Source organism: Pipistrellus hanaki (assembly GCF_964339955.1).
Source record: "Pipistrellus hanaki genome assembly, chromosome: 8".
NCBI classification, from domain to species: Eukaryota; Metazoa; Chordata; class Mammalia; order Chiroptera; family Vespertilionidae; genus Pipistrellus; species Pipistrellus hanaki.
The window spans coordinates 75,189,506-75,214,959 of record NC_140510.1 but is presented as its reverse complement, the minus strand read 5'-3'; the positions used below and the strand labels follow the sequence as shown (position 1 = coordinate 75,214,959).

The 25,454-nt window shown below is 35.8% G+C and overlaps 1 protein-coding gene across 7 annotated transcripts in view; it reads left to right on the top strand.

Moving 5' to 3' along the window:
* Positions 1-25,454, top strand: part of RAPH1 (Ras association (RalGDS/AF-6) and pleckstrin homology domains 1) — a 78,156-nt gene that overhangs the window by 28,087 nt on the left and 24,615 nt on the right. For 5 of the 7 annotated variants that reach the window (XM_084893168.1, XM_084893167.1, XM_084893166.1 and 2 more), the window contains exons 5-12: positions 7,325-7,405; positions 10,367-10,441; positions 18,058-18,135; positions 18,497-18,656; positions 21,090-21,211; positions 22,813-22,878; positions 23,937-24,080; positions 24,925-25,035. In XM_084893168.1, coding sequence (XP_084749294.1) covers positions 7,325-7,405; positions 10,367-10,441; positions 18,058-18,135; positions 18,497-18,656; positions 21,090-21,211; positions 22,813-22,878; positions 23,937-24,080; positions 24,925-25,035 — 837 coding nt within the window. The remainder of the gene's footprint in view (positions 1-7,324; positions 7,406-10,366; positions 10,442-18,057; positions 18,136-18,496; positions 18,657-21,089; positions 21,212-22,812; positions 22,879-23,936; positions 24,081-24,924; positions 25,036-25,454) is intronic. The other 2 variants (XM_084893169.1, XM_084893170.1) reach the window with 2 other exon arrangements.

The window sequence follows — 25,454 nt, the reverse complement described above, 5'->3', positions numbered from 1 at the left end:
CTATTGGGAAATGAGCAATATTTTACTGAGGATATGCTTTCTTGGTTTTTCTGTGCTTTATATGTTTATATTCCTTCTTTCCAATCTTATCATTTTTAATTGAGGCAAGGTGCATGGAAACAGGTTCATCATTAAGGGGTGTGTGTGTATCCATCTGTAACATACCTTCATAAAAGTTCAAACAATAAAAGAGCAAGTGAAGTGAAAAGTCCTCTCCCAGCCAACACTCCACATGGTATCCAGTGGTATGCATGAGCAAGAAAACCAATGTTCAGTGGTATTATGTTTAATGTAAGGCTTTAATACAAGGTTTGGTGAGTAAATGAGGAATAATGCAAGAAATGCTCTTAAAGTCTTTTCTATTCAGCCTGTTCTTTTTGCCTTGTCCAGATGGGTAGAAAAGTAGTTTGCTTCAATATACTTTTTCTGGATGTAGTTTGTTCTGATTCAAGTCAAGAATACTAAGGGAGTCTATTACCAGGTCCCAAATCCATATATCAAATTATTCCCACACTCATATACAATTAAACACACACACACACACACACACATTAGTTTTGTATGTGTGGAGCTTAAAAAGTCAAATGGTTCTATAAGACTTGTAAACAACACTGCTATGTATACACACACACACACACTTTTTGCCCTTCAACTCCAACCTTTCCTCCCAGTTAATTATATCTCATACTTATTTCAAACAAAATTAGTATTCTATTAATTTATCTAAATTTTTTCTCTTTTGGAGTCTTTACGCTTGGATCATTCTTAGGTCTTTTCTCCAAAGCAGATTCTTCCAATCCCTTGCCTGGAGGACATATGCCTGGCTCCCAATGCTTTAGCAGCCCATTGGGAAAAGAATGCTTGAGATGTGGGATGGTCCTCAGTGTTCAGTATGTGATTCAGTATGTGATCTTCCATTTAATCCTAGCTCAGAAAGTTTTCTTAACCATAAGTTTATTGACATTTAGGGCTAAAAAATTCTTTGTTGTGAGAAGCTATCCTGTGCATCGAAGGATATTGAACAGCATCCCTGGCATCTACCCATTAGGTGCCAGGAGTACACACACACCCTCCAATTATGACAACTCGATATGTCTGCAAACATGTTCCCTGTAAGGCAGAATTGCCCTCATTTGAGAATCACTGCTTTAAGTTTAGAGTTAAATGCAGATCTGAGTCCTTTGATTCATGGAAGATGACCTTGGGTTTTCCTTCCCCTGAATTCATTTACTAGAAACATAATAAATATAAAATGTTTTCAAGCAATATTGTTTGTTGTAAATTGACCTCTGATTGGTGAGTGCATATGAATCAGGAAGATAGTGAGTGAACTTTAGAAGCTGATGAAAAGTCACAGACCTTGACTTCCTGGTATGCAGTGTGTAACTCTTATAAGTTGGCATGAACACATTTCTTGAAGGGCCATGGAACCTACACTCATTATTTGTTACTATGGGCCCAGTGCACAAATTTATGCACCTTGAACTGTGGTTGTGAGGCTGCAGTGGGCACAGGGGTGGGTCTCAGCCCATCCTCCACTCTCACCAGCCCCTCTGGTTTCCTCTCTGCCAGCAGCCCCTTTCCCACCGCTACTGCTCCCACGTGCTAGCCCCCTCGCACCCGCTAATGGCATGGAGTGATTGGGGCTGATGCCAGCAGCAATGCAAGCCTGTGCTCTCAGCAGGTGTGAGCAGTGGCTGCTGCCCCAGTTGCCCCTCAGGAGCAGGGGGGAGGTGAAGAAGCCCTCAGGGGCAATCAGAGCCAGCAACCGCCAACGCTTGTACCCGATGACGGTCTGAGCGATCAGCGCCAGGCGCCACCAGCTGGTGTGAGCAGCGGCTCTGGCGCCAGCAGCAGGGCCAAGCACCGGGCAAGACCACAGCACGTGGGAGCAAAGAATTTTCAGTAACCACCAGAGGCCTATCCCCATGACAGTGACCAGCGCCCCACCTTAGTCTGGCACCTCTGCTCACCTGCTCCACCATCCTGCTGCAGCTGACACCCACCATGTTCTGTGCTCTGCAGCCTGCTGCTGATGCCCACCATGTCCGCACATGCCCTCTGGTCTTCAGCACACATCATAGCCACCCACTGTTCTGCCGTTCAGTCTATTTGCATATTAGGGTTTTATATATATAGATAATGTACTAGTTCCTGCGGAGCAGGAAGTTTTTCTAGCCATGTGATTTCTGTATTTATCCCACATGATCTCTATCTCTTAACAATGGTTGGTCCAAAAAAAACCGCTGGTAGGCTGTATAGATATCTTCTGAAGATAGTACATCTCATACTAATGCGCTGTCTTTGTCTTCCTGTAGAACTAAGTGAGCCTGGTGCCAAGCTTTGTACATTAGATTCCACATATGAGTGAGATCAGCAGTCAATATCAATCTGAACCAGAGATTGCTGCTGGTTGGTGAATAAAGGAGGGAATCTGAGAATTAACTGCATTCTTAAATGCTTTTAATCAATCCTCCTGCTTTTAGTTCTACTTGCATTCTCTGCTTCTGGAGACTTTTAAGGTCACATAATGTAAATTGGGGTGCTCCTCTACTTTTCTCCAGCACTGGCTTAGCAGTCAGCTTTTCTTGGGCTTGCTGAGTTGGTTATCACTCTGCCATATGCTTTCTAGCTTCTTTTTTCTCTTTCTTTACTTTTGTTGAAATACTGTGCTTCCAGGCACTTCACATATGTTATCTCATTTAAGGCTCCCAATATCCCTTTGGTAGGGGCATTATTCCAGAGATTAGTTAACTGAGAAATCTGTATTTGAATTTCAAAACTAAACTTTGGCCTTTCAGTTTTTATCAATATTTTAAAAACACAGAGAAGCTGATTGTTAACAATAATTATTTCCAGAATGTTAAAGAATGTTTAGCATAAAAGTATTTCTCATGGATAAACATAAAAATGAATTCTAAAATAATTTCAGTCAGTATTCTTTTTTATTTTTTAAATTTATCTTTATTGTTGAAAGTATTACAGATGTCCCTTTTATTTTCCCCATTAGCCCTGCCATTCTGCTCCCACCCCCTCCCTGGGCCTTCACCACAATATTGTGTGTGTCCACGGGTTATGCATATAAATTCTTTGGTTAATCTTTTCCCACCCCCACCTCCAACCCCTCACCTCTGTAATATGTTAGTCTGTTATATGCTTCAATGTCTCGGGATCTATTTTGTTTGTCAGTTTATTTTATTAATTAGATTCTGCATGTGAAATCATGTGTTACTTGTCTTTCTCTGATGGACTTTTACTTAGCATGATACTCTCCAGGTCCTTCCATGCTAGCTCAAAGTGTAAGAGATCCTTCTTTTCCTCAAATGTATAGGCATTACTATTAAATGAAATATTTTATGAATACACTGTTATAACTAGTAATATTTAACTTTGTATATTATAGCTTCAATGCAATTCCTCCACTTCTTTTACTTTTCAAACCTATTTCAAGAATTAATGTGTGCAGAAATTTTGAGGTATTAGAAAACAGCAATTGTAGCATCAGGGGGAAAACCCAAAGGCATTGAAGTCCATTGAATTATATTCTTAGCAAACAACCTTTTGGTCTGGAGTATTAATTGGGTAGGAGGGAAGCACAAGGCTTTCTGAAACTTGAGGCCTGCATATCTAAAAGATTGGGTTGTCAATTGATTCCTCAATTGTTGCAGCTACGTTTCTCTCAAAATCCTAATGGCTATGTTGCTACATCTCACAGAAATTCATTCACATCTACCAACTTGGTGTTTAATTTCAGATTTTGCTGACCTAACCTAGTGAGGTTAATAGGAAAGAATAGGTATCAAGTGGAAGAAGAGCTTAGATTTGGCAAAAACCAGGGGAAGTGTCTAGTACTCACTAACAAACATTTTTCAAACACATTAATTATCCCAATCAACTCTGGGATAAATGCTATGTTTCTTTCTGTGTATATTACTTAGAAATCTGCAATTTTCCTCCTCTGAGGAGGTAAAACTTATCTTTATTTGGTTTTACATCGCTTTGGTTTTTTAAGTTGTGTTGTGGAGGGCTAGTGAAAGACCCGTTTTGAACAAGAATAGAAATATATCCATCTGTTTTTTAAATTAAGAGAGACTAAAAAATACAAAAGAAACAGTTTTATAAAAGCATTCAAGTATTTACTTGTTAATTAATGGCCAAGAAAAGGAGAGGAATAAATAGAAGGGTGCGGGGAGGGGAGAAACTGTAGTAGCTACTATATTTAGTGCTTATTCTCTGTGGTGAGCATTGTGCCCTGTATGTCAGCACTGAATCTGCCTGGTGCCTTGTGGAATGGGACTAAGGCAGAGAGTGACTAAAATGTCTTTCCCAATGATTTGAACCCAGACATTCTGGTTGTAGAGCTCAACTGCAATGCTTTGCTGCTTCATCACAGAGTTGGAGGAGAATCAAGACAAGGCTAGACTGACTGGCCAGTGCTCTCAGAACCAGGCCTTAGAGACAGGACTTGCATGGGCCGGAGAAAAAAGGCAATAAGATTTATGCAGTAACATCCCCATCTGGTGGTGGTGGTTAGTATATTCCTGAATACAGTTAAAATTTAACAACTTTAAGCTATCTCTAATCTAAATGAATTGAGGTTTAAATAAAATTCAGATGAGGGCTGAATTCTAATTCTAATATTGTAGAATTCCATTTCCAGCAACCTTTGGAGATAAAATGCTATTTACTACCCCCATTTTACACATGAGGAAACAGGTTAAAGAAGAGTGACATTGCCAGTCAATAGCTGGCCTGGGGCTCGAACTCAAGCCTCCAGCCCCAGGGTCCACATTCTTAACCATTATGCTATGTTTTTTTTAAAATAAAAAAATGAAGCAGTTGCGAAAAGCTCATACACGTCAATAAAAGGAATGTAAATATGCTCTACTGAAACACCATAATGCGTGGTCACAAAACTCTACTTCTTTCTTCCAGTTATAATCTAAGGTGTTAACTATCAAAAGGAAATGTTACCTATCGAAAGTAACTGACTTTGGTACCAAGTCATTTCTTGATTTATGTTTTGGTTTCTATGTTCAGATCAATGCTTTTCTATATCAACCCCCCTGCCCAACCCAAGATTCTGGCTCATAAATAATATTTCATTTTAACATGTTATAGATTCAGTTCAAAAAAGTAGTGATCCCTAACTTTGCTGATCTTTGTGGAGAATTTTTAAGAGATTGATGAAGAATTTGATAGTTTTATAACAAATGGAAGTTACGAGATTGGAATGTTTATTTAGAGCAAAATTTATGTGGAGAATTTATCCTCAATTTTATTATGTATTTTGAGCACAGCTTTTTTATTTAAAATAGTGATGAAGAGTAAGTAAAAATTGGATTGGAGGAGATAATTTTTGGTAGGATAGTAAATATTTTGTGGAAATGGACCCTAATTAACATTAAACAGTTTATATCATCATATAATCCTTTTTCAGCTTTATTAATGTAACAACATGTAATCTTTGCACGTCCTATTTTCTGTTTTTTTGTCACTTTGCATACATATATTTACTTTTGATAAGGACTTGTTGAATTTCAATGACCTTAATGTGCTATCATATTGTTTAACATGGTACATAAGCAAATATCTTTTTGAACACTTTAGATTTAGATTTTAAACTAAATTAACCAATAACCATTTAAAATATGGTATAAGCTTGTGTGAGAGTCTAGAGAGTACAGATTTTAAAAAACTTTTTATTTGGAAATAATGTCAAACTTACAAAAATGTGAAAATATAGTACAAAAAATTCAGGAAACTCATTGCTCAGATTCACTCATTTTTAACATTGTGCCATATTTATTTTGTTGGTTTTTTTACATATACTTTTTTTCCTGAGCTATTTGAGAGTTCATTGCATTTATCATGCCCCTTTAACCCTTAATGTCAGTCTTTGTTTCCTAAGAATGAGGATATTGGCAGTATAGATTTTATAGGCCTACTGTTGATGCGGTGGTTGACCAGGTGCTATAGAACATGTTTAATGAGAAAATGTAGAGGGAGGAAAGCAAAAAGAATCTTAAAATTTGGCCAAGCATGTGGCATGAAGAGCAAAAAGAAATAGTTATTCATATATTCCATTAATGAGCACATAGGCACTACACTGGGCTGTAAAGAGATGAAACTGTGAACTTAATACACAATGTCTTTTTGAGATTATAATGTATTGTGTGAGGAGATGGGTGTCAATACAGACAACCAAACAAGCAGTTTCAGTCAGTGTGATGAGTACTGTGATAGGAAAGACAGAAAACCTTGGTTAAAAGGTCATTGATGACTTTGAAAATGAATTATAGAATGAATTACAACACAAGGGATAAAGACTTTGGAAAATAAAGATACATGCTAGATCAGTGGTCGGAAAATGTGGCTCGTGGCTTGTGAGCCACGGTTTGCCACTCTGTTGACTAATGCCTTAGGGAAAAACACTTAAAAAAAACATTTTAATAATGTACTAATGTCTTTAACCTGAAGTCAAAACTTCTGGGCAAGAGTAATGCCTTACACAGTGGTCAGCAAACTCAGTCAACAGAGCCGCAAACCAGGGCTCGCAAGACTCAAGTGGTTTGTGAGCCGCAGTTTGCCGACCACTGTGCCTAGATGGTAGGGGATTGAAGGATAAGTGGAGGAGATACACTATAGCTTAGTTCAGGAAATTTGGCAGTGAAAAGGAGAATAATAGTTTAAGAAGAGGAGAGAACCCAGACTACTTGATTATTTTTCTGTTCTTCCTGCCACCAATAAACTGGACTAGATTATTAGAGGCTGGGCTGTTGGGGTGGGGAGTGAGTGGGATAGAGGATATGCTTAGCTTTGGAGGGGGAAAACATATTCATTCATATAGAGCTGGAGAGAATGAGAATATGGGTTTAGCTATAGGATGCATTGTAGTGGTGAAGATGGATGTGATTTGCTTAGTTAATGGAGGGAAGTGAGGTCATGTGAAGAGGTGGAAGGGTAAAATTAGAAGCTTGAAGAACTTTGTAACCATTTAGAACAAGCTTTGAGTGGAGAAAGAAAGACAGAATGCTGCCAAACAGTCAAGGCCCAGTTGAGGTCAGAGCATGAATTGGTAATGGACACAGTGTTTCTCCATAATTCTACTTTAGAGCTCTACTGTCTAAGAGTAGAGTGAGGTTACCCTTAAATTATCAAAGGTTAGGATCATCTGGTTCTTACCTTTTTTTATTTTTGCATGATATAATGAAAGATGCATGCAACTTTTCATCAGTGATCTTTTCTCTTCCTGCATGATAATGAGAACTGCCCTTTTCCACCTCCTTTACCTATCATTTTCTTCCTTCCTGCATTTTCACAGCATGCTATTTCTCTGAGATGTTCCAGCAAGCCGGCCAAGCGTCATATTGACTTCGTAGAAGAACAGGCTGAGCTGACACCTGTAAGTTCTGTAAACATGTCCATGGAACTAGTTAAAGATCAATGAAGAAGAATGCATTCTTTAAAACGTTTGATAATGAAACTATCATATACCTCAATTTTTCAATTAAAAATAAACCAAGGTTAAAAATAAATGAGCAAAAGCAAATGAGCAACTCTATAATATGGTACTATTGAATATTAATACTTATGGTGAGATTATGTAGGTTGTAGCATGTCTAACATAGAGAAACTTTGTGTTAGAACCCCAAGCTGCCTCTTAGTTACCATCCAGGACACTAAGCGTTTTAAGAAATAATCCTGGGTTAGGTAGTCCACCTAATACTTGACTTCTATACCCCTCAACACACTACGTTGTAATTGTCAGTTCTCTCCCTGTTTAACTCTAAACTTTGTGAAAGTAAGAAATGCCTCTCATTGCCTGACATGATTGCAGGCTGAGTTAAAAAATCTAAAAATACTGTAGTTGAATAAATAAAAGAAAGGGGGAAATGGAAGAGAGTAAGAAAATGGGCTAATCAGTAAAATGGATTAAGATAAGACTAAGCCATTGACTTTGTATTGTTAGTGATAAATGAAGGAAAATATAAAAAGGCCCCATTTAAATGAAGCTCTGCATTTTTGTTACCAGTAACGTGTACCAAGACTAAAGGCGGATTTAATGACATGTTCAAAGCAGTGTCTTTTACTTTCCTCCATCCTCCAATTGCACACCACTCTTCTCACCCATCTTGCATCTTTCTCCAGTAACCAGTTCTCCTGCCATCCTGCACCCTTTTCTGAGGAATGCTAGAGCGATGTGGGATAAAGCACTTACTGAAAGGAGGAATTTGCTGCTTCTGATTTCTAGATTTTGTGGGGGTGGGAGGGTCCTGCAGCAAATACTTGAAGCTTAGACAGAGGGAACTTGGAGACCTGGCCTCCCTCCCTGCTAGTGATTAAACAGTGACTAGCTATCCTATGATCATAGTGCTTGAGGTCTAGTTTTTTTAGATGTAACATATTTTGGAGTAGCCAGCTATAATGACTGTACCCCTTTTATTTTAAGATATTTAAACCTTGAATATTTTTTAAATGGATAACTTCTACTTTAGAGCCTTCAAATAGATATTATTATTACTGATCAGAATATAGGTAGTTATTTTTTAGTGATTTGAAGTCTTGAAATAATTTGAGTAAATCTTGTAAGATTTTTTAAAAGTTTAAACCTCACTTAAATGTAGAATCTAATGAACAAAAGAAATTAGCATACAAAATAGGTCCAGAGGCATGGATACATGGAACAGAATGACAGATCTCAGAGGGGAAGGGGTTGGGAACAAGAAGAGATTAACTATCGAGCATATATCCATAGCCCATGGACACAGACAGTAGTGTGGGGAAAACCTGGAGTGGGACAGGGGCTGGGTAGAGGTGGGATAAATGAAAGACATCTGTAATACTGTCAACTATAATAATGATAATAATAATAAGCTAAAAAAAAAATACAGGCAGTGAAATACCATAAAGAAAACCTAACTCAAGTGTAGGTATGACTCAATATTAAGTTAATATTATTCTATTTAATAAAAGTAATATGCAAATTGTCACACCAAGACACAAGATGACTGCCCCCATGTGGACAAAAGATGGCTGCCACAAAGTGGCCTGCAGGGGAGAGCAGTTGTGGGAAGTTAGGGGTGACCAGGCCAGTAGCGGAGGGCAGTTGGGGGTGACCAGGCCAGCAGAGGAGGGCAGTTGGGGGAGACCAGCCTGCAGGGGAAGGCAGTTGGAAGCCAACAGTCCTGGATTGTGAGAGGGATGTCCAACCGCCCATTTAGTCCCAGATTGGAGAGGGTGCAGACTGGGCTGAGGGACACCCCTGCCCCTGCCCCGTGCACAAATTTTGTGCATCGGGCCTCTAGTACGCTATAATCAGGAAGTAGTATGTTTTATTATCTATGACAAAGAACTTGATGAGAGTAGATGCTGCTCTAGTGTTTGTTTACGTACATGAAAAGAATTTGTTTCTCAAGAATAACTTGATATACAGTTAGGTTTATAAAATATAACATTATAGAATATTTTCTAGAACTCCATTTAACTATGCCAAGTATTGTTTTAAATGGTGGTTAGTAACTACATAGCATTAAAACTAATCTCAGAATTATTTAGGGACAAGCAAGTCTGAATTACATATATCAAAACAACTGCACATTATACTACATGAGTTTAAATATAGTTGCATAAACTTACCTTGTAACAAGTTACTAAAATGTTAGAGGAAAAGGGCAGTTAGGAGTATGTTATTCCCAATCATTTTAATGAAAAAATCTTAATTGAATTAATTTAACCATTTTAAGGCAACAGCACTTCTTAATATTTTACTTATATCATTCAGTTGCTGTGCAACACATTATGTTAGTATCCTATATAATGAATTAATAAAATTTTACTGAAAATAGAGTAATATCATTAGGCAAAATATTTATTTTTCCTTTAGGTAATATGGTCACTGTATTGTCAGAAATACTTTTGCAGTTTTAGAAATGATGTTTTATTCTTTTTTTTTCATAAGATTATACTATTTAATGTGGGCTTTACAAGAGGAAGGAATGTGTTTGTCATTAACCTTTGACACCTGTTTATTTGCGCTGTGCGCACAGCACTCACAAACACTGTCCTGGAAAGCAAACTGGCTCTGTGGTCTGTGCAGTGTGTGGCCCATTTCCCAGAGTGAGGAGCACAGGAGTCGGCTAGGGGCGAGGACGTGCCTGCTGGCATGGGTGGTATCTGTGCCCCCCTTTCCTCTTTTTCCTCTCCTTTTAAAAATAATTTCTTTTGGACACGTTTTAGTGAGTTTAGGGAAAAGATATGAGGCTAATAATAGAGAATCATTCTTACTTTGTCTATTTTATATTTTAAACACATAAAACCTCCACTGACTTCTATTGCCTTTTTTGTTTTTCTCTTTCTGTACAAGCACTCCTATTTGGACAGGGAAACCTCCCTTCTTCTGAGAAACATTGCAGGAAAACCTTCTCATTTGCTGACCAAGGTGATACTTCTTCTTTCCACCTGTATGTAAATATTTATTGCCTCATAGGTAGAATATCATTTCTGGTTTTGATTGTGCGCTCAGATTTCTCAGATTGTGCTTTCTTATTTCAGCACTTTTGTGCTGAACAGAGGGTTTTGTTTTTTTTTCTTCTTACTGAAGGTAATTATTTATTGACTTTAATATGTTCTTTGAGAATAGAACATGTTTGCAGTAATTTACTAATTTTTCACTGAAAATTTACTGTTGTAAATACCTAACAATCTTCACAAGTATTTTGCACTTTCTCTAGCTTAACATTGTAATTCACTTGAAAGTCTAAAAATTTTTAACTTTTACTAATGCTTATCTACGCGGTGAGATTTTTTTCAGCAGACTTTGTTTTCTAATTCTTTATATTATCAGCACTTCATTTAATTTAAAACATTTGTTTATATAAACAGAATCTTTCTTTACATTAGCTTCGCCAAATTGGAAGAGAATGTTGAGTTTTAATTTCTCAGTTCTTCAATTTCAGAATGGTTTGAATCAGTCCAGCTAGATTTTCACTAGGTTGGTATTTTACATCAGCTTTAAATCTTTTAGCCATTGTCATCATTAATTAAGGGAAACAGAATAAGGAAGCTGACTATAAATAGCTTTCTGCCTCTTTTTAATTCATGATTTTATTATCTTATTATTTAAGTAATATTAAAGTCAAGAATGTCAGACTTGGTTTTTGAAGAATATTCACAATAATAATAGGTAATGTCTCTTAAGTTGTTTGTTATTATATCAGAGGGGTATTTTTTATTTCATTTTTTCTTAACCATATAAATTTGTGAAAGATGATAGAGCTAAAATTAAAATCTCTGTAAGAAGCATCTCAAAGAGAAGATCCAAGAATCAGCAGTAAAACCCTTTCTCTTCTAGGAATGGGTTAGAAGTAGTTTAACTATCAGGGAATGTAGAAATCTAAGCAGATAATAGATGTGTACTTTCTAACCTTAGCAAATTCTTTCCTTTTCCTCAGCTGTTCTCTGTTTACTGTCTCTACCGGGAATATTTACTCATAGCTTCAGCTAGAATCTCTGTTCTAGATCATATCTCTAACTGAGAGCAATAAATTTCCAGATAGCCATCAGGCATTTCCTGTATTATCAGTACCAATCCCGAAGGTCTTTAACTTCCTTACCCTGGAGCGTCACAATTTACATTCAGAATCCTGCCATTCTCCCAGTTGCCCAGGTTTGAACCCTCTACCATTCTTGGTACCTTTCTTCTTTTTACTTATGACCTCAGCTCTGGTGAAGCACCTGTTGTCTTCAGGATTTACTGAGCTCACCGTACCATTTAATCCCATTGCCACCACCCTAAAACCAGTTTTAATCTCTTACCAGAGCCACTACACTTGGCTCTTTATTCTTGCCTCTCTCTCCTCTTGTCCATTTTTTATGCTGCTCACAGATAAAGTGCAATTTTTAACCATTTCCATGGCTTATTTTTTCAACAAATATTTGTTGAGTCATGTGCTGTGCTAGCTGTAACATTGTATAAAATGGCCATATATCCCCCGCGTCCCTCAGGAGCTTAGTCTTCTTAGGAAGGTAGATTTAAAGAACATGAACAAGCAAGCATGTAGACAAATTCTAAATCATGTTTTAAGTGCTATGAAGGAAGGCTGCATTGCCTTTAGATGGTAAAAATCAGAAAAGGCCCTTCTGGTGGCATTTAATCTAAAGCTTGAAGAATGAAAAGCCATCTTGAGGGTGAAGGAAAGAGGTCCAAATAGATAGTCTTAGGGAGACGGAGTTTGGCATGTTTGAGAAGCTGAAAAAAAGACTGTGCTGGAGCCACATAGTAGTGTGTGTGTGTGTGTCTGTCTGTCTGTCTTGATTTGGATTTGGAGAGGTAGCTAGGAAGCAAGTTATTCAGGCATGCTAAGGAGTTTAATTTTCCCCCCCTAAAACTTGAAGAGAATAATTGCATTCATTTAACAAATATTTACTATGTGCCATACAGCATTTATAACCCAATATGCCAGTGATCAGAACAGTTTCTATCAGAGAGAGTGGTTCTTTGCAGGTTTTGGATAAATGCAGTCAATCATAATGTCTCATCTCCGTCTGCCCAAGTGATGGTGATGCCAACTGCAACATCAGAACCATTCCCTACTCAGATCACAGCTCCTGTTACCCCAGTGGTGGTATCACTGGTTTATATAGTCACGATCCTGCTTACATACAGTAAGAAATCTGAGCAGGAATGTGATTCTGTAGTATAGAACCTAAATATTTAGGGTGGGGTAGTGAACGGAGTCTAGATCATCTGAGCCACTGGGGCCTCTCAATGTCAGTGCCCTTTGTACCAGAGTGCCTGGCTCTCATGAAGCTAAAATGAGGTTGTACCTCTTGGATGTCTCCTGTGTGGCTGTATTCTCCCTACCCAGATGACATGTGTCCAGGTTACTGACCCACCTGACCTGCACTCTTCCAAACTAGGACATTGTAACACCCACAATTCTGCACTGTGCTAGGCCAGGGCAGAAAAAAAAAAGGGGGGGGGGGGCGTGTTTGTTTTGTTTTCACCAATCCAGGCCAGGTGAAAATTTTTATTTTTGACAAGCAGTTTTTATTTACTGCTATCTCAAAGTTTGTGTTATATACCTTAGGACAAAAGGAACTGTCTCATTGTAATGTAAAGAGCAAGTAATCACTTGGTAACTGCCAGTGTAATCTTAAAAAGATTAGTCTTTTGGAGCCTTAGTTTAGTGTGTGACAAGTTTCAAGGTGTTCAGATAATGTTAGTTCTCTAATATTAGTTCTCTTCTTGGTGAGAGTCATATCAATTTCTTGATTTCTTTCTTTGCTTTTTTTTTTTTAATTTATTTTAGAGAGGAAGGGGGATAGAGAGAAACATTGATTTGTTCCACTTATTTATGCACTCCTTGGTTAATTCCTATTTATACCTTTACCGGTATCAAATCCACAAAATTGTGTATTGGGACGATGCTCTAACCAACTGAGCTTACCCGGTCAGGGCAGTTATATGATTTCTCTAAGGGAAGGAAACTAGTTGTTACTGTTTTGGCCCTAAACAGGTTTCTAAAATAGACCACTTCATAAGCATCAAACTATTTACTACTACAAGTTTTCTTTTAATTCTTTTAATCTACATTGTTTATTGTTTTAATCTGTGAAATAAACTAGATCCCAAGGAAACTGCTAACTTCTCTTTAGCCCTGTAATTTCAATAAGATTTGTTCTGGTCCCACAAAGCCTTAATAATTTCTTAGTTGAAGGAATTCCCTAGCCGTCTGTTAGCAACTGTAACTCTATAAGTATTCTGTTTTTTACACTGAAGACAATGCTCTAACACTCTGTAGCCATAGCATTGGCTTTCATTTAATCATAGGATCTTCACTGAGTTTTTGTCCTTGATGTAAATTTGAGAAGGCTTGGCATTTGATGATTATTGATAGCCACACAGGAGTTTTTCAGGTAGAAAATAGGTTGTCTCTTGCTTTTGTAAGAGAAGGGGTAGGAAAGAAAGTTCAGTTATTATATGTGTGAGGTATCTTTTACATATATTTAGGATAATTATGGGGCAAACAGTGTGAAGAAAGGGATAGGCCAAAGATAAGGGGCAGAAGACTTAAAACCTGAGTTTGTTGGCTTTAACAGAAAAGAGAGAACATGAGATGAATAAAGCTCTGTTCTTTGTATTAAAATGGTTTGCAGATATTAAACATAGATTTGCATTGCCTTTATAAACTATTAGATGTCTTCTAAGTATATAATCTAAGTACATTAGCAAAGATTTATTGATCTTTCCTATATTGCACAATGCTCTATAAGCTTATAACAGTTTCTTCCTTGTTGTGGTTAAAAGATATGATTATGGCTTAAATAAAGTAGGTGAAAATCAAACTTTCTGAGGAAGAATAAAATACTATGAATTTTGCAGTTTGATATAAATGTTTTATTTCCACTTTTGCTCCAAACTCTAGAACTTAGAAGTATCTTGATTAATTGTTTCTTCAAAAAGCTCCTAGCAAGGACATTCTTGTAAATAAACTAGAGAAGAATGAACTTCAATTTCCCTAAGTTGAAATTAAGCACATAGCTCTTAAATTTGAATTTGATAGTTTTAACACAGACCAATTTATATAAAGAGTAATACCTATGTTAGTAAGCAAATGGGAGAATAGCTAAATTTGGATGTTAAAATAGCCTACCTTGATGTTTTACCGAAAAATGGTTTCTTATTCATGGTTAGGAAATCTCATTGGTTTAATGTATGTTCATTCGTTGCATGTATCTTGTTTCTCCCCCCCCCCCTTTTTTTTAATGGAATTTATTGGGAGTCTTTTGTTCCTTTAAACCTTTCTTCCAGTGTATCAGGGGTTTTTTTCTGTTAGCCTGTAGAGCAGAAACTGAACTGGGAGCTTATAAGCTAATCTTATAATTGAATTACTTTTTATGTCATTTCTTCAAAAGATAGCACTGATTGTGTTTAGATAATATACTAAAATGTGAGTTGTGAAAATAAATTTTCATAATAAAATTTATAACCAATATCAGATGTAATATTTAAATTCTCATATTCCTTTTTTGGATAGACTTTATATTTTATAGTAAAATTTAGAAGGAGGTAAAGAGATTTCTTATATACCACCTACCCCCTCACATGCATAGTCTCCATTATCACCATCCCCCACCAGAATGGTACGTTTGTTACAGTTGATGAACTATATTAACACATCATTATCACTCAGAGTCCATTGTTTATATTAGGCTTCACTTTTGGTAGTGTACAGTCTATGAGTTTGGACAACTGTATAATGACATATTATTAGACTAGTTTCACTCCCACAAAATTCTGTGCTCCACCTGTTCGCCCCTTCCTCTACCCAACCCACTACAACACGCTAATTTTTTTTTACTGTATTCATAGCTTTGCCTTTTTCAGAATGTCATATAGTTGGAATCCATAGCCTTTTCAGATTGGCTTCTTTCACTTAGCGATAGGCTTTTCCGTTTTCTCCATGTCTCTTTATGGCTTGATAGTTCATTTCTTTTTAGCACTGAATAATATTTCATTGTCTGGAATCAGTACAATTTATCCATTCACCTACTGAAAGATATCTTAGTTGCTTACAAGTTTTGTCATTTTATAAGTAAGGCTACTGTAAACATCTATTTACAGGTTTTTGGGTGGAGGTAAGTTCAACTCATTTGGGTAAATGTTAAGAAGCATGATTGCTAGGTTGTATCATAAGAGCTTGTCTAGTTTTCTAAGAACCCACCTAACCGTCTTCCAAAGTGGTGGTTCCATTTTGCATTCCCATCAGCAGTGAATAAGAGTTCCTGTTACTCCCCCACAACCTCAGTAGCATTTGTGTGTGTGTGTGTTTTTAAAATATTTTATTGATTTTTTTACAGAGAGGAAGGGAGAGGGAGAGAGAGTTAGAAACATCGATGAGAGAGAACCATCAATCAGCTGCCTCCTGCACACCTCCCACTGGGGATGTGCCCGCAGCCAAGGCACAGCCCCTAACTGGAATTGAACCTGAGACCCTTGAGTATGCAGTCCGACACTCTGAGCCAACCCAGTCAGGGTGTCATTTGGTGTTGACAGTGTTTTGAATTCTGTCCATTCTAATGGGTGTGTAATGATAGCTTATTGCTCTAATTTGCAGTTCCCTAATGACATATGAGTCTGAGCATTATTTATAGTTTTATTTGCCATCTGTGTATCTTCTTTGTATCTGTGTAACTCATTGTTAAGGTGTTTTGCCCATTTTTAAATTTGGTTCATTTTCTTGTTAGCTTTAAGAATTCTTTGTATAGTTCATAATTCTTCATCAGATATGTTTGATAAATATTTTGCAAATATTTTTTCCTACTGTATATAGCTGTAGGAATTCTCTTGAATATGCTTTATCCTAAAAATGTAATTTGCTTTTGAGGACATCTAATTTTTTTAACTTCTGCATATTGATTATAAAGTAAAAGAACTTGGCCTTTTAGAAGTTCATGTTTATGTTCCAAATATAAAAAGCATTGATTCTACATACCAGTTTTTCCTCATCAGACTTTGAGATTTAAATTTATAGTAGTAGTTTAGTTTTCTTATTTTATAACCTGTCTTAAGAAAAAAACTTGTTAAAATATATAATCAACAATAATTTTGTTGTTTATTTGCATAGTGTAGGTAGGATGATCTAATCTCTTTATCAAATGAAAATATCTATAATATTCTAAGAATTCAGTCTTATCTTACTCCTCTCCATTGTTAAAATAAAGTTCTTTGTTTTCTGTCTAATTGGGTTTACAGATAGTATTTCCAGACCTTGGTGGTTATTATGTTAATTCCCTGGCTCCTTTCATTGACAGGGATCAGATTTCTGACAAACAAGCCCACTGTCTTCCCCAACCACTGGTTTTTCTGTTTCGCAGAGTAGTGAGTAAACACTATGCTCGAAATGAGGGAAGAGAGCCTAGAATATGAAGAGAAAAGCAAAGCAGTTCAGAAACAGGAAAGCCAACAGAATTTAGGAGAAGTCTGAATCTGTTTGGGGTTTTTTGTTTTTGTTTTTTTTTTTAGCCTGATAGCTTTAGGTTTTTAATGAAGAATAACACACGGGTTGTGGTTTTTAATTAGAATCCACAGCAGATAGTGCTTGTCTGATATAATTAGGTTTTTCTTCGTTGTTGTTTGTGTGTGTATGTTTTTAAGTTTTTATTAGATAAAGGAATCTACAAGCTGGTAGTTTATGTTTTTCTTAGTTATTTTCCAGAGAAATCAAAATTTAGAATTAAAAAGTAATCCTTTATATGTAAAAGTTTACTTACGTGAGTTTTTCAACTGGCGATTAAAGCTACAGTGTACTATGGCCTATTGCTGGAAAGTGCAGGTAAGTACTGGTATTAGAGCACTATATGTTGTTTTAGAAAAAAAATAGATTAATGGTTTAAGTATAGTTGTAGTTCTTGATAATTTTATTACTACTCTAAACTTTATAAAGTAGAAATTATTAGAAATTAAATATTTGAAAAATTATATTTAACTTAAAAATTATCAATGAATTAATGAAAATAAATTTGAGTTTTATTTAGGAGTTGTATATGATTGATACTGAAGTTTTTTGTTTTGTTTTGCTATTTTTATGATGATACTTTTTCAGTGTAAGAGAATAAAACATTAGTATGCAAAAGATGGATTGCTGATGCTTTGGAGGGGTATAAATTCAGAGTTAGGGATTGTGCAGGTGTAACAAATTGTCAGCCCCACAGATAACCTATATATATTCATGTTTTCCCTACCCCAGAACCCCAAATTCATCTGCTTCAGATGGACAGAATCAAACGCATTAATCTACTACACATTACAGGTTTCTTTTTCTCTGGAATATGGAATCTATTCTTATGAGATCTTCAGGTCTGCATCTTTAAAAAAGTTTATAATATGTGAGCTCTCACTTTGTGAAAAGGGTTATTTAAAATATTTATATAAGTGTATAAAGTTATATTCTTGCTAAAATTCAATGCTAGCAATATCCTAAAGGATAAAAAGACTTCTTTTAAAAATCTCATTATTTTAGCATTAGTTTATCTGAAGTGCTTTGTTCACAGGAAGAACAAGCAGCAAAATTGAAAGCTGAGAAGATCAGAGTTGCCCTAGAGAAAATTAAAGAAGCCCAAGTGAAAAAGGTGATACTTGGATTTTTTAATCAGTTTTACAGAAGGGTATTTCTTCCTAATATATCTTTCACATGTATTTTTTGTGTATAAAATGCATTTTGAAAGAAGTAAATTTCTGATTTTAAGTTATTGTAACAGAGTAAAACAAAATAATCTTATTATAATCTTAACCTGTTATAATTTGAAGGAGACTTTAAATTTGTTTATGTAGGCTATTTAATACCTAATTTTAGAGTATTTTATATAATAAATTTGTTTGTTTTAATTTATATTTAACTAAGGGCATTAATTACTAAGAGCATTACTCAATTATTGGTAAAAAGTTTCTAAAATGTCTAATTTTTGGTTTGCATTTAATTTTCTTTTATAGCTAGTTATTAGAGTCCACATGTCTGATGATAGTTCTAAAACAATGATGGTGGATGAGAGACAGACAGTGAGACAAGTGCTGGATAACCTGATGGACAAATCCCACTGCGGTTACAGTTTAGACTGGTCACTGGTAGAAACCATCTCTGAGTTACAAATGGGTTAGTAATCTCATTGCTTCACTTTTTAATTTCTTTTTAATTCTAACAGTTTTCATGTTGATAAAAGTACTTAGAGACATATTTATATTTTATCCCCTATAAGTAAACTTGGCTTTTTACATTATCTTTTTTCAAATATTTTGAGATTTCTTTGAATATGAGGTATCTAGTTTTTAGATTTTCTTATAGAACAAACTTTGTGTGTTTTAAGATAACAAAATACTATTTCTCTTCGAAAACAACTGCATAAATCAACACATTTACTGAAGACCAATTTATTCACATTTGTATTGAAGTCCTTATTCCCGCATTTGATTTTAAGGGGACAAATAAAGCACAGATATCTTATTTTTAACTAGGTGTATTATGTCTTAGTTTCCTAAGACTTGTAGTTTGATATGGTGTCATCTGATTTTAAACATCCTCATTTTTTATATAATTCTTGACTCTTAAAACGTGTTGTTTTGTAATAAATCTTGCAGTAATTCTCTTAGCATACTTAATTGAATCAATAATCAATTTCAATTTGCTATTTTACTTAAAATATGTATTTGCATTTCTCTTACTACTTTAAATATTTACAGCAATTTACAGAGAAATAAAAAATTTAATTATTGATTCCTTCTCTCAGAAAATATGTACACAACTCCCAAAACTAAGCCATAAGTTGTTAGACCATCATTAACATGAATAAAAATGTATTCTCGTAGTACTCATCTATAACTCTACTTCATTAAAAAATTTGAGTTCATAGATGTAGTAGCATCATGATACACAGAAAATGTTTGGATGCTAGTTTTGGAATATTTTTATGATCATAGTTTTAAAGACTCACATTTGTAATATTTCTGTATTACCTCTTATATAAATGACTATGGTGTCTTAAGTAACTGTTTAATCATATATGGCGCAGTGCTTCACCTGTAGTATGAGGTGAACTCATAGATACAGAGATCAGACTGGTTGATTGCCAGAGAGGAAAGGGGATGTGGAGCTAGGTGAAAAGGGTGAAGGGATTACATGCAAGTTGATAGTCACAAAATAGTCACAGGGATGTCAAGTTCAGCATAGTGACTATAGTCAATAATATTAATAAGTGTATATAGAGCCAGATGGGTACTTGAAATATCAGGAGACCACTTTGTGAAATAGTATATGGTTGTCTAACCATTATTCTGTACACCTGAAACTAATAAAAAATAATGGTGAATGTTAACTGCATTTGAAAAAATTAAAAAAAAAAATATATATATATATATATATATATATATATATATATATATGTGTGTGTGTGTGTGTGTGTGTGTGTGTGTGTGTGTGTGTGTGGTCATTCATTCAGTATTTGTTGAATGAATAAAAGAAAAGAAAAAACAAGGGGGTACTAAGAGCCCAAATAAGATGGTGGAAACAAATTATGATAAATGTAAACTACTCAGTTAAACAAATATTATTAGAAAGGATGAATAAATAAAATGCAGCTGTTTGCTGTTTATAAAGACCTATTATCTAAATACACATAAATAAAAGGAATGTGAAGACAGTAACCAAAACAAAAGTAATTAACTTTGTTAATAGCAGACAAAATAGACTTTAAGCAAAATTCATTACTAAAGATGAAGAGAACACATATATTCACTAGGAAGAGACCATATTTCTAAATTTTATCTAATAGCATTAAATTGTATAAAGCAAAAAAAAAAAAAAATTGACAGAACTACTAGGAGAAACTCATGTCAACCTTCATAGTAGAACTTTTTCAATGATCAGTACAATCAAGCAAACAAAAAAGGATACAGGAGATTTGAAAAATAATTTGTTTGATCTATGAAATATATTTAGAACACTATCTAATTACAAGAAAATATACATTCTTTTACAGCAGAAGAGGAATATTTCTAAAAATTTAAGTATGAGGCCATAAGCAACTCTTAAGAAATTTCAAAAAATTAGTATCTAAATGGGTTCTTTGAATATTTTATATTTTATATATATTTAAAGGTCATGTGCTTTGATTCCTAATTTAGAAAATAGAAAATATGTCTATGTTTAAAAGTAAAACCCATGACTCAAAAAATAAATTACCTTGGAAATTTTTTAAATTACAAGAACTGAATACTATGGGAAATACTTAATATCGGAATTTATGATAAGCAGCTAACATATGCTTGGAAAAGGCTGAAAGCTGAAGAAGACCTAGAAGGCCTAGATTCCAGTCCTAATTCTTCCATGTAGCAGGCCTGTGACTTTGCTAGTCACTGACCACCATTAGGGCATGTTCCCTTATTTGAAAACAGTGGGAAAACTTCTAAGGGCTTAGGACTTTAGTGTCAGTAAAGATTCTGTGGTTCTGCTGTGAATTATTTGCAAGGTTTCATATACTTGATGCAATTCTGGTGAGTACTAACAAAGTACTGGTATTTTATTTTGGGACAGAGAGAATCTTTGAAGACCATGAAAACTTGGTTGAGAATCTTCTTAACTGGACAAGAGACAGTCAAAACAGGCTTATGTTTATGGAGCGTATAGAAAAATATGCACTTTTCAAAAATCCACAGGTGAGACTAAAAGACACAGAGGTTGGTATTTTTAAATGCTTATATTGTTCTCTCATCGCTAAGTTGGTAGAGTTAAAAGATTGGCAACCACCTGGTTGGAATACTGTGGTTGTAAAACCCCACGGGAGCATTCACTGCTGCTGAGGTGGAGAGACCGCTGGGCCCGTTGTCAGGCCCCAGAGAGGTTATCAGCCCAAAGAGCCAGATGCGGTGAGCCCTTGGGGCAGCAGAAGTAACTCCAGGGAGTTTCCAGGTTTCTGCTCTATTCCAGAGCTGTGGTCAGTAGCTGTTTATTTGGTGAGTTTCTATCCATCAAAGAAAAGTACTTACACATTTAAGTTTCTCTATTTCAGCCATTTATCCAGTTGAGATTTTTATTTCTTTTTTAAATTATTTTTTTAATCTTAGCAACCTTGATTATAAATGGTTCCACATTCTAATACATGTGACCTTGATTTACTTGGCATCTTTGCGTATTTCAAAACAATGTTTGAGTTAATACTTTCTATGCCCAAATCCTATATAATAAAAGCATAATATGCAAATCGACTGAACTGCTGAAGACCAGTCTTTATGACATGCACTGACCGCCAGGGAGCAGATGCTCAACCCAGGAGCTGCCCCCTGCTGGTCAGTGCGCTCCCGCAGGGAGATCATCACTCATCCAGAAGCCTGGTTCATGGCTAGCAAGCACAGTGGTGGTGGCGTTCGCCTCTCCCGCCTCCACTACAGGCGGATGGTAAGGAGCGAGGGGTCCCAAACTGCAAGAGCCCCAGACTGCAAGAGGGATGCCTGACTGCCGGTTTAGGCCTGATCCCCGGCGGACATCCCCCAAGAGGTCCCAGACTGTGAGAGGGCACAGGCCGGGCTGAGGGACACGCCACCCTCCAGTGCATGAATCTCGTGCACTGGGCCTCTAGTATTTATAAAAATCAGCAGGGAAGAGAAAACAACCCCACTATAAAAGGTAGTAATGAGGAAAAATAGTAACAGGGTTAAAGGTATTGAGTAGTCATCCTTCAGGTGGCTTAATCATGACACATCTTTCCTGGATATTTTAAGTGAATACACATTTGGGAATATGGATAGATATTTTTATGGGTGATTGTTGAAAGTTTTTTCATAAGGCTAATAATTAGAATTCATATTTTAGTTGAGTCACCAAAAGGAGATTATGATAGTCTCAAGAGAATTTGGGATTTCTTTTTTAAAACCCAGAACATAGAATTACATTTTTCTGCATCTGGATCAGTTAAGCTCAGCATATTTTAAGGAAATTTGCCTTCTTTGTCATACTTAATTTGTAAACCTTTCAGGTCCTGTAAACACAACTTTCATTAGATATATCAAAACCTAGTATTGTGGCATGTAGTATTACCTCAGGATTTGGGGAGAGCATTTAGGTTGAGTTGTTCAAGATGAAGGAGTAAGGTAAGGAGGAAGCCACTGTTAGCCGTTGAATGATGGTGTCCTGCGCAGGCTGCTTTCCAAAGAGTGCTCCTTCTCCTCTGCACAGCCGGAAACTGACACAGAGGTGCTCTCTCTCTAGAAGAAATCACATATGCTCTTGTGTTTACCCTTTCACTTATTCATTGTTCCAGAACTATCTTCTGGGGAAAAAGGAAACGGCTGAGATGGCAGATAGAAACAAAGAAGTGCTGTTGGAGGTATGACTCTTCCCTCTCCCATTATAATATTAAAATATTAACCACCATTTTATGTAAGTCGGTTATGTCAGTGCAGTGTGTTTGTTTTTGCAGTGTAACTAGAGAAGACTATATTCTCCTATAGCCTGATGGAGAGAGGTCAGCTGGTGTACTAAAAGGGGCATGAGCTTTTTGGGAGCTGATGAGTTGGAGAAAAGGCAGGTCAAGGAAGCATATGATTGTACTGTTTTATCTGCTTATCCGGAGAGAAATTTGAATATAAGTAGCTGTTTACAGAATGTTTACAAGCATAATCGTTTTTAAAAATATATACATCTTCTTCTTTTGAAGAGTAGTAAAATTCATATTGAATTTTTGGCTTTTGCTAATTTAAGAAAGCTAAGATGAAAGATGTTCATATGTTTGAAAACCTGAATAAATGCTTACTTACAACAAGGCAATTAGGAAAGTGAAGATCAGCACTCAGCTTTTTATATGCTACTCGCTACAATTAAGAAAAATCCTTTTTATAATTCCTAATTTTTCTGTACTTCAAAGAAAGAGAAATTAATTTAGGCTCCATATGTCCTATGTTAATCTTCAGTGAGTATTTCTAAAATTCTTTTACTAAATACATGGTTGCTTTTTGTAATCATTCACTTAGCATGTTGCTTTCTTTTAAAATGCATTCCTATATTGCTTGAGAGCTAATCTAAGTATGTTATTAATTTGGAAAAATATAAAGTTCAATGCTTATGTTAGTTCTGACACTTTTATTAAATTTAGTATAACTGTGCTGTTTACAAATGCATTTAAGTGTCGTTATATGCAACTCAGTTGACATTTCTTCTGGTTCTTCAAAACTGTATATTAGATAAAATTTCACAGGAACTGCCATATCAGTTCTAAAATCATATTATGTTTAGAATAAGAAGTTCTAATTGAGGTATAATCAATAGCATGGTTTTAATACAAAACCATTTTGGTTTAATTACTGTGTCATGCATTTCACAGGAGTAAACACAACTTTATTCTGAGAATCCAAGGATCATATGTCTTTCCATCTTATCTTCTTTTAGGAATGTTTTTGTGGAAGTTCTGTAACTATACCAGAAATTGAAGGAGTCCTTTGGTTGAAAGATGATGGCAAGAAGTCTTGGAAAAAGCGTTACTTTCTCTTGCGAGCATCTGGTATTTACTATGTCCCTAAAGGAAAAGCGAAGGTGTGTCTCTTCTGCTGGCTTTTGAGTTTCTTCATTGTGCTCATTGATTTTAATTTGTAGTGTGTATGCTGACAAGGTGAATCCAGGCTCTGATTGTTTTAACTTCTGTACGGCACACACAACATTGCTTTGTTTACCGATCTGTCATAAAGAAGAAGAAACTGGAAAATGTCCGCTCTCTGCCCATTAGTTGGGCCCATCTCCATTCTCTTGCCAAATTTGAAACCATCGTTTTATGTATTATTTTTGGGGACTTCTAGAGTAGTTAGTTTTTGCTGCTTGTTGTTTGGGGAGAATAGCTTTCTGGGATTATGAATGTTTCAGCCTTACCTGTAGCTTCTGAGCTTATGGGGGGCCAGCACTGTTTTAAGCTCCTCACTGTATCACTCCTCCCAGTCTTTACTGCCACCCCGAGAAGTATCTACTCTTGTCCCTATTTAACTGGTAAGGATACCCCAACTTGAGAATCACTGTGCTTGAGATATGTGTGGACAGACACTGAACTGCATTATTTTCTTGTTCTTTCCAGAGAGCTCTTTTATACTAGATTATTTTTAATATACTATACCATATTTAAAGTTCCTTTAAAATGCCACCCTTTTTCAAGCAAGTCAGTGTTAATTGTAAATGTCAAGACAGTTAGTAAAAGGAATGGCCTTTTTTGTTGCATCCTGGGTTAAAAAAGAAACATTTATAGAGAATCTCACTGTCTTGTCTTCTGTAAAATAGCAGTAATTTCTACATGGTAAAATTTTCATTTTTTACTAGAAACGGTTGCCAGTTATGATATTTGCTTGCTTACAAATTATTGTTAATTTGTCAGTTTGGCTGTTTTTTATCTTAGGTTTCTCGGGATCTGGTATGCTTTCTCCAGCTGGATCATGTCAATGTTTATTACGGACAGGACTATCGGAACAAATACAAAGCCCCGACCGACTGTTGCCTGGTGCTGAAGGTAAACATGTATCTCTTTTTAGGAATTTTAATTGATGTTAGACATAGACTGTGTTATTGGGCATTTTAGAATAGTTTGGATCTTCATCTAGTATTCTGGTTTTGCTTTTTTTATAGATTTTTAAAGGGATAGTGAAGGATAGTGAATAATGTGCTATACCACAGCTGATCCTTAGCTAAGTAAACTCTTATTAGATTGATGCCACTAAGAAATGTATGCTAGATCGTAAACTTTGAATCATAATATATAAAATAGATTATAAATTTGAGGTTTTCATTTCATAGCAGGCTTATTTTAGGAAAACTTAGATCAGAGCCAAATAAATTGGGACATAAAATTTTATGTGGTTTAGTTTTTCTTCTGTACTTACTTAGCAGAGCCATCAGAGGGCACTGTGGTCAAAGTGGATTGGCTCTCAT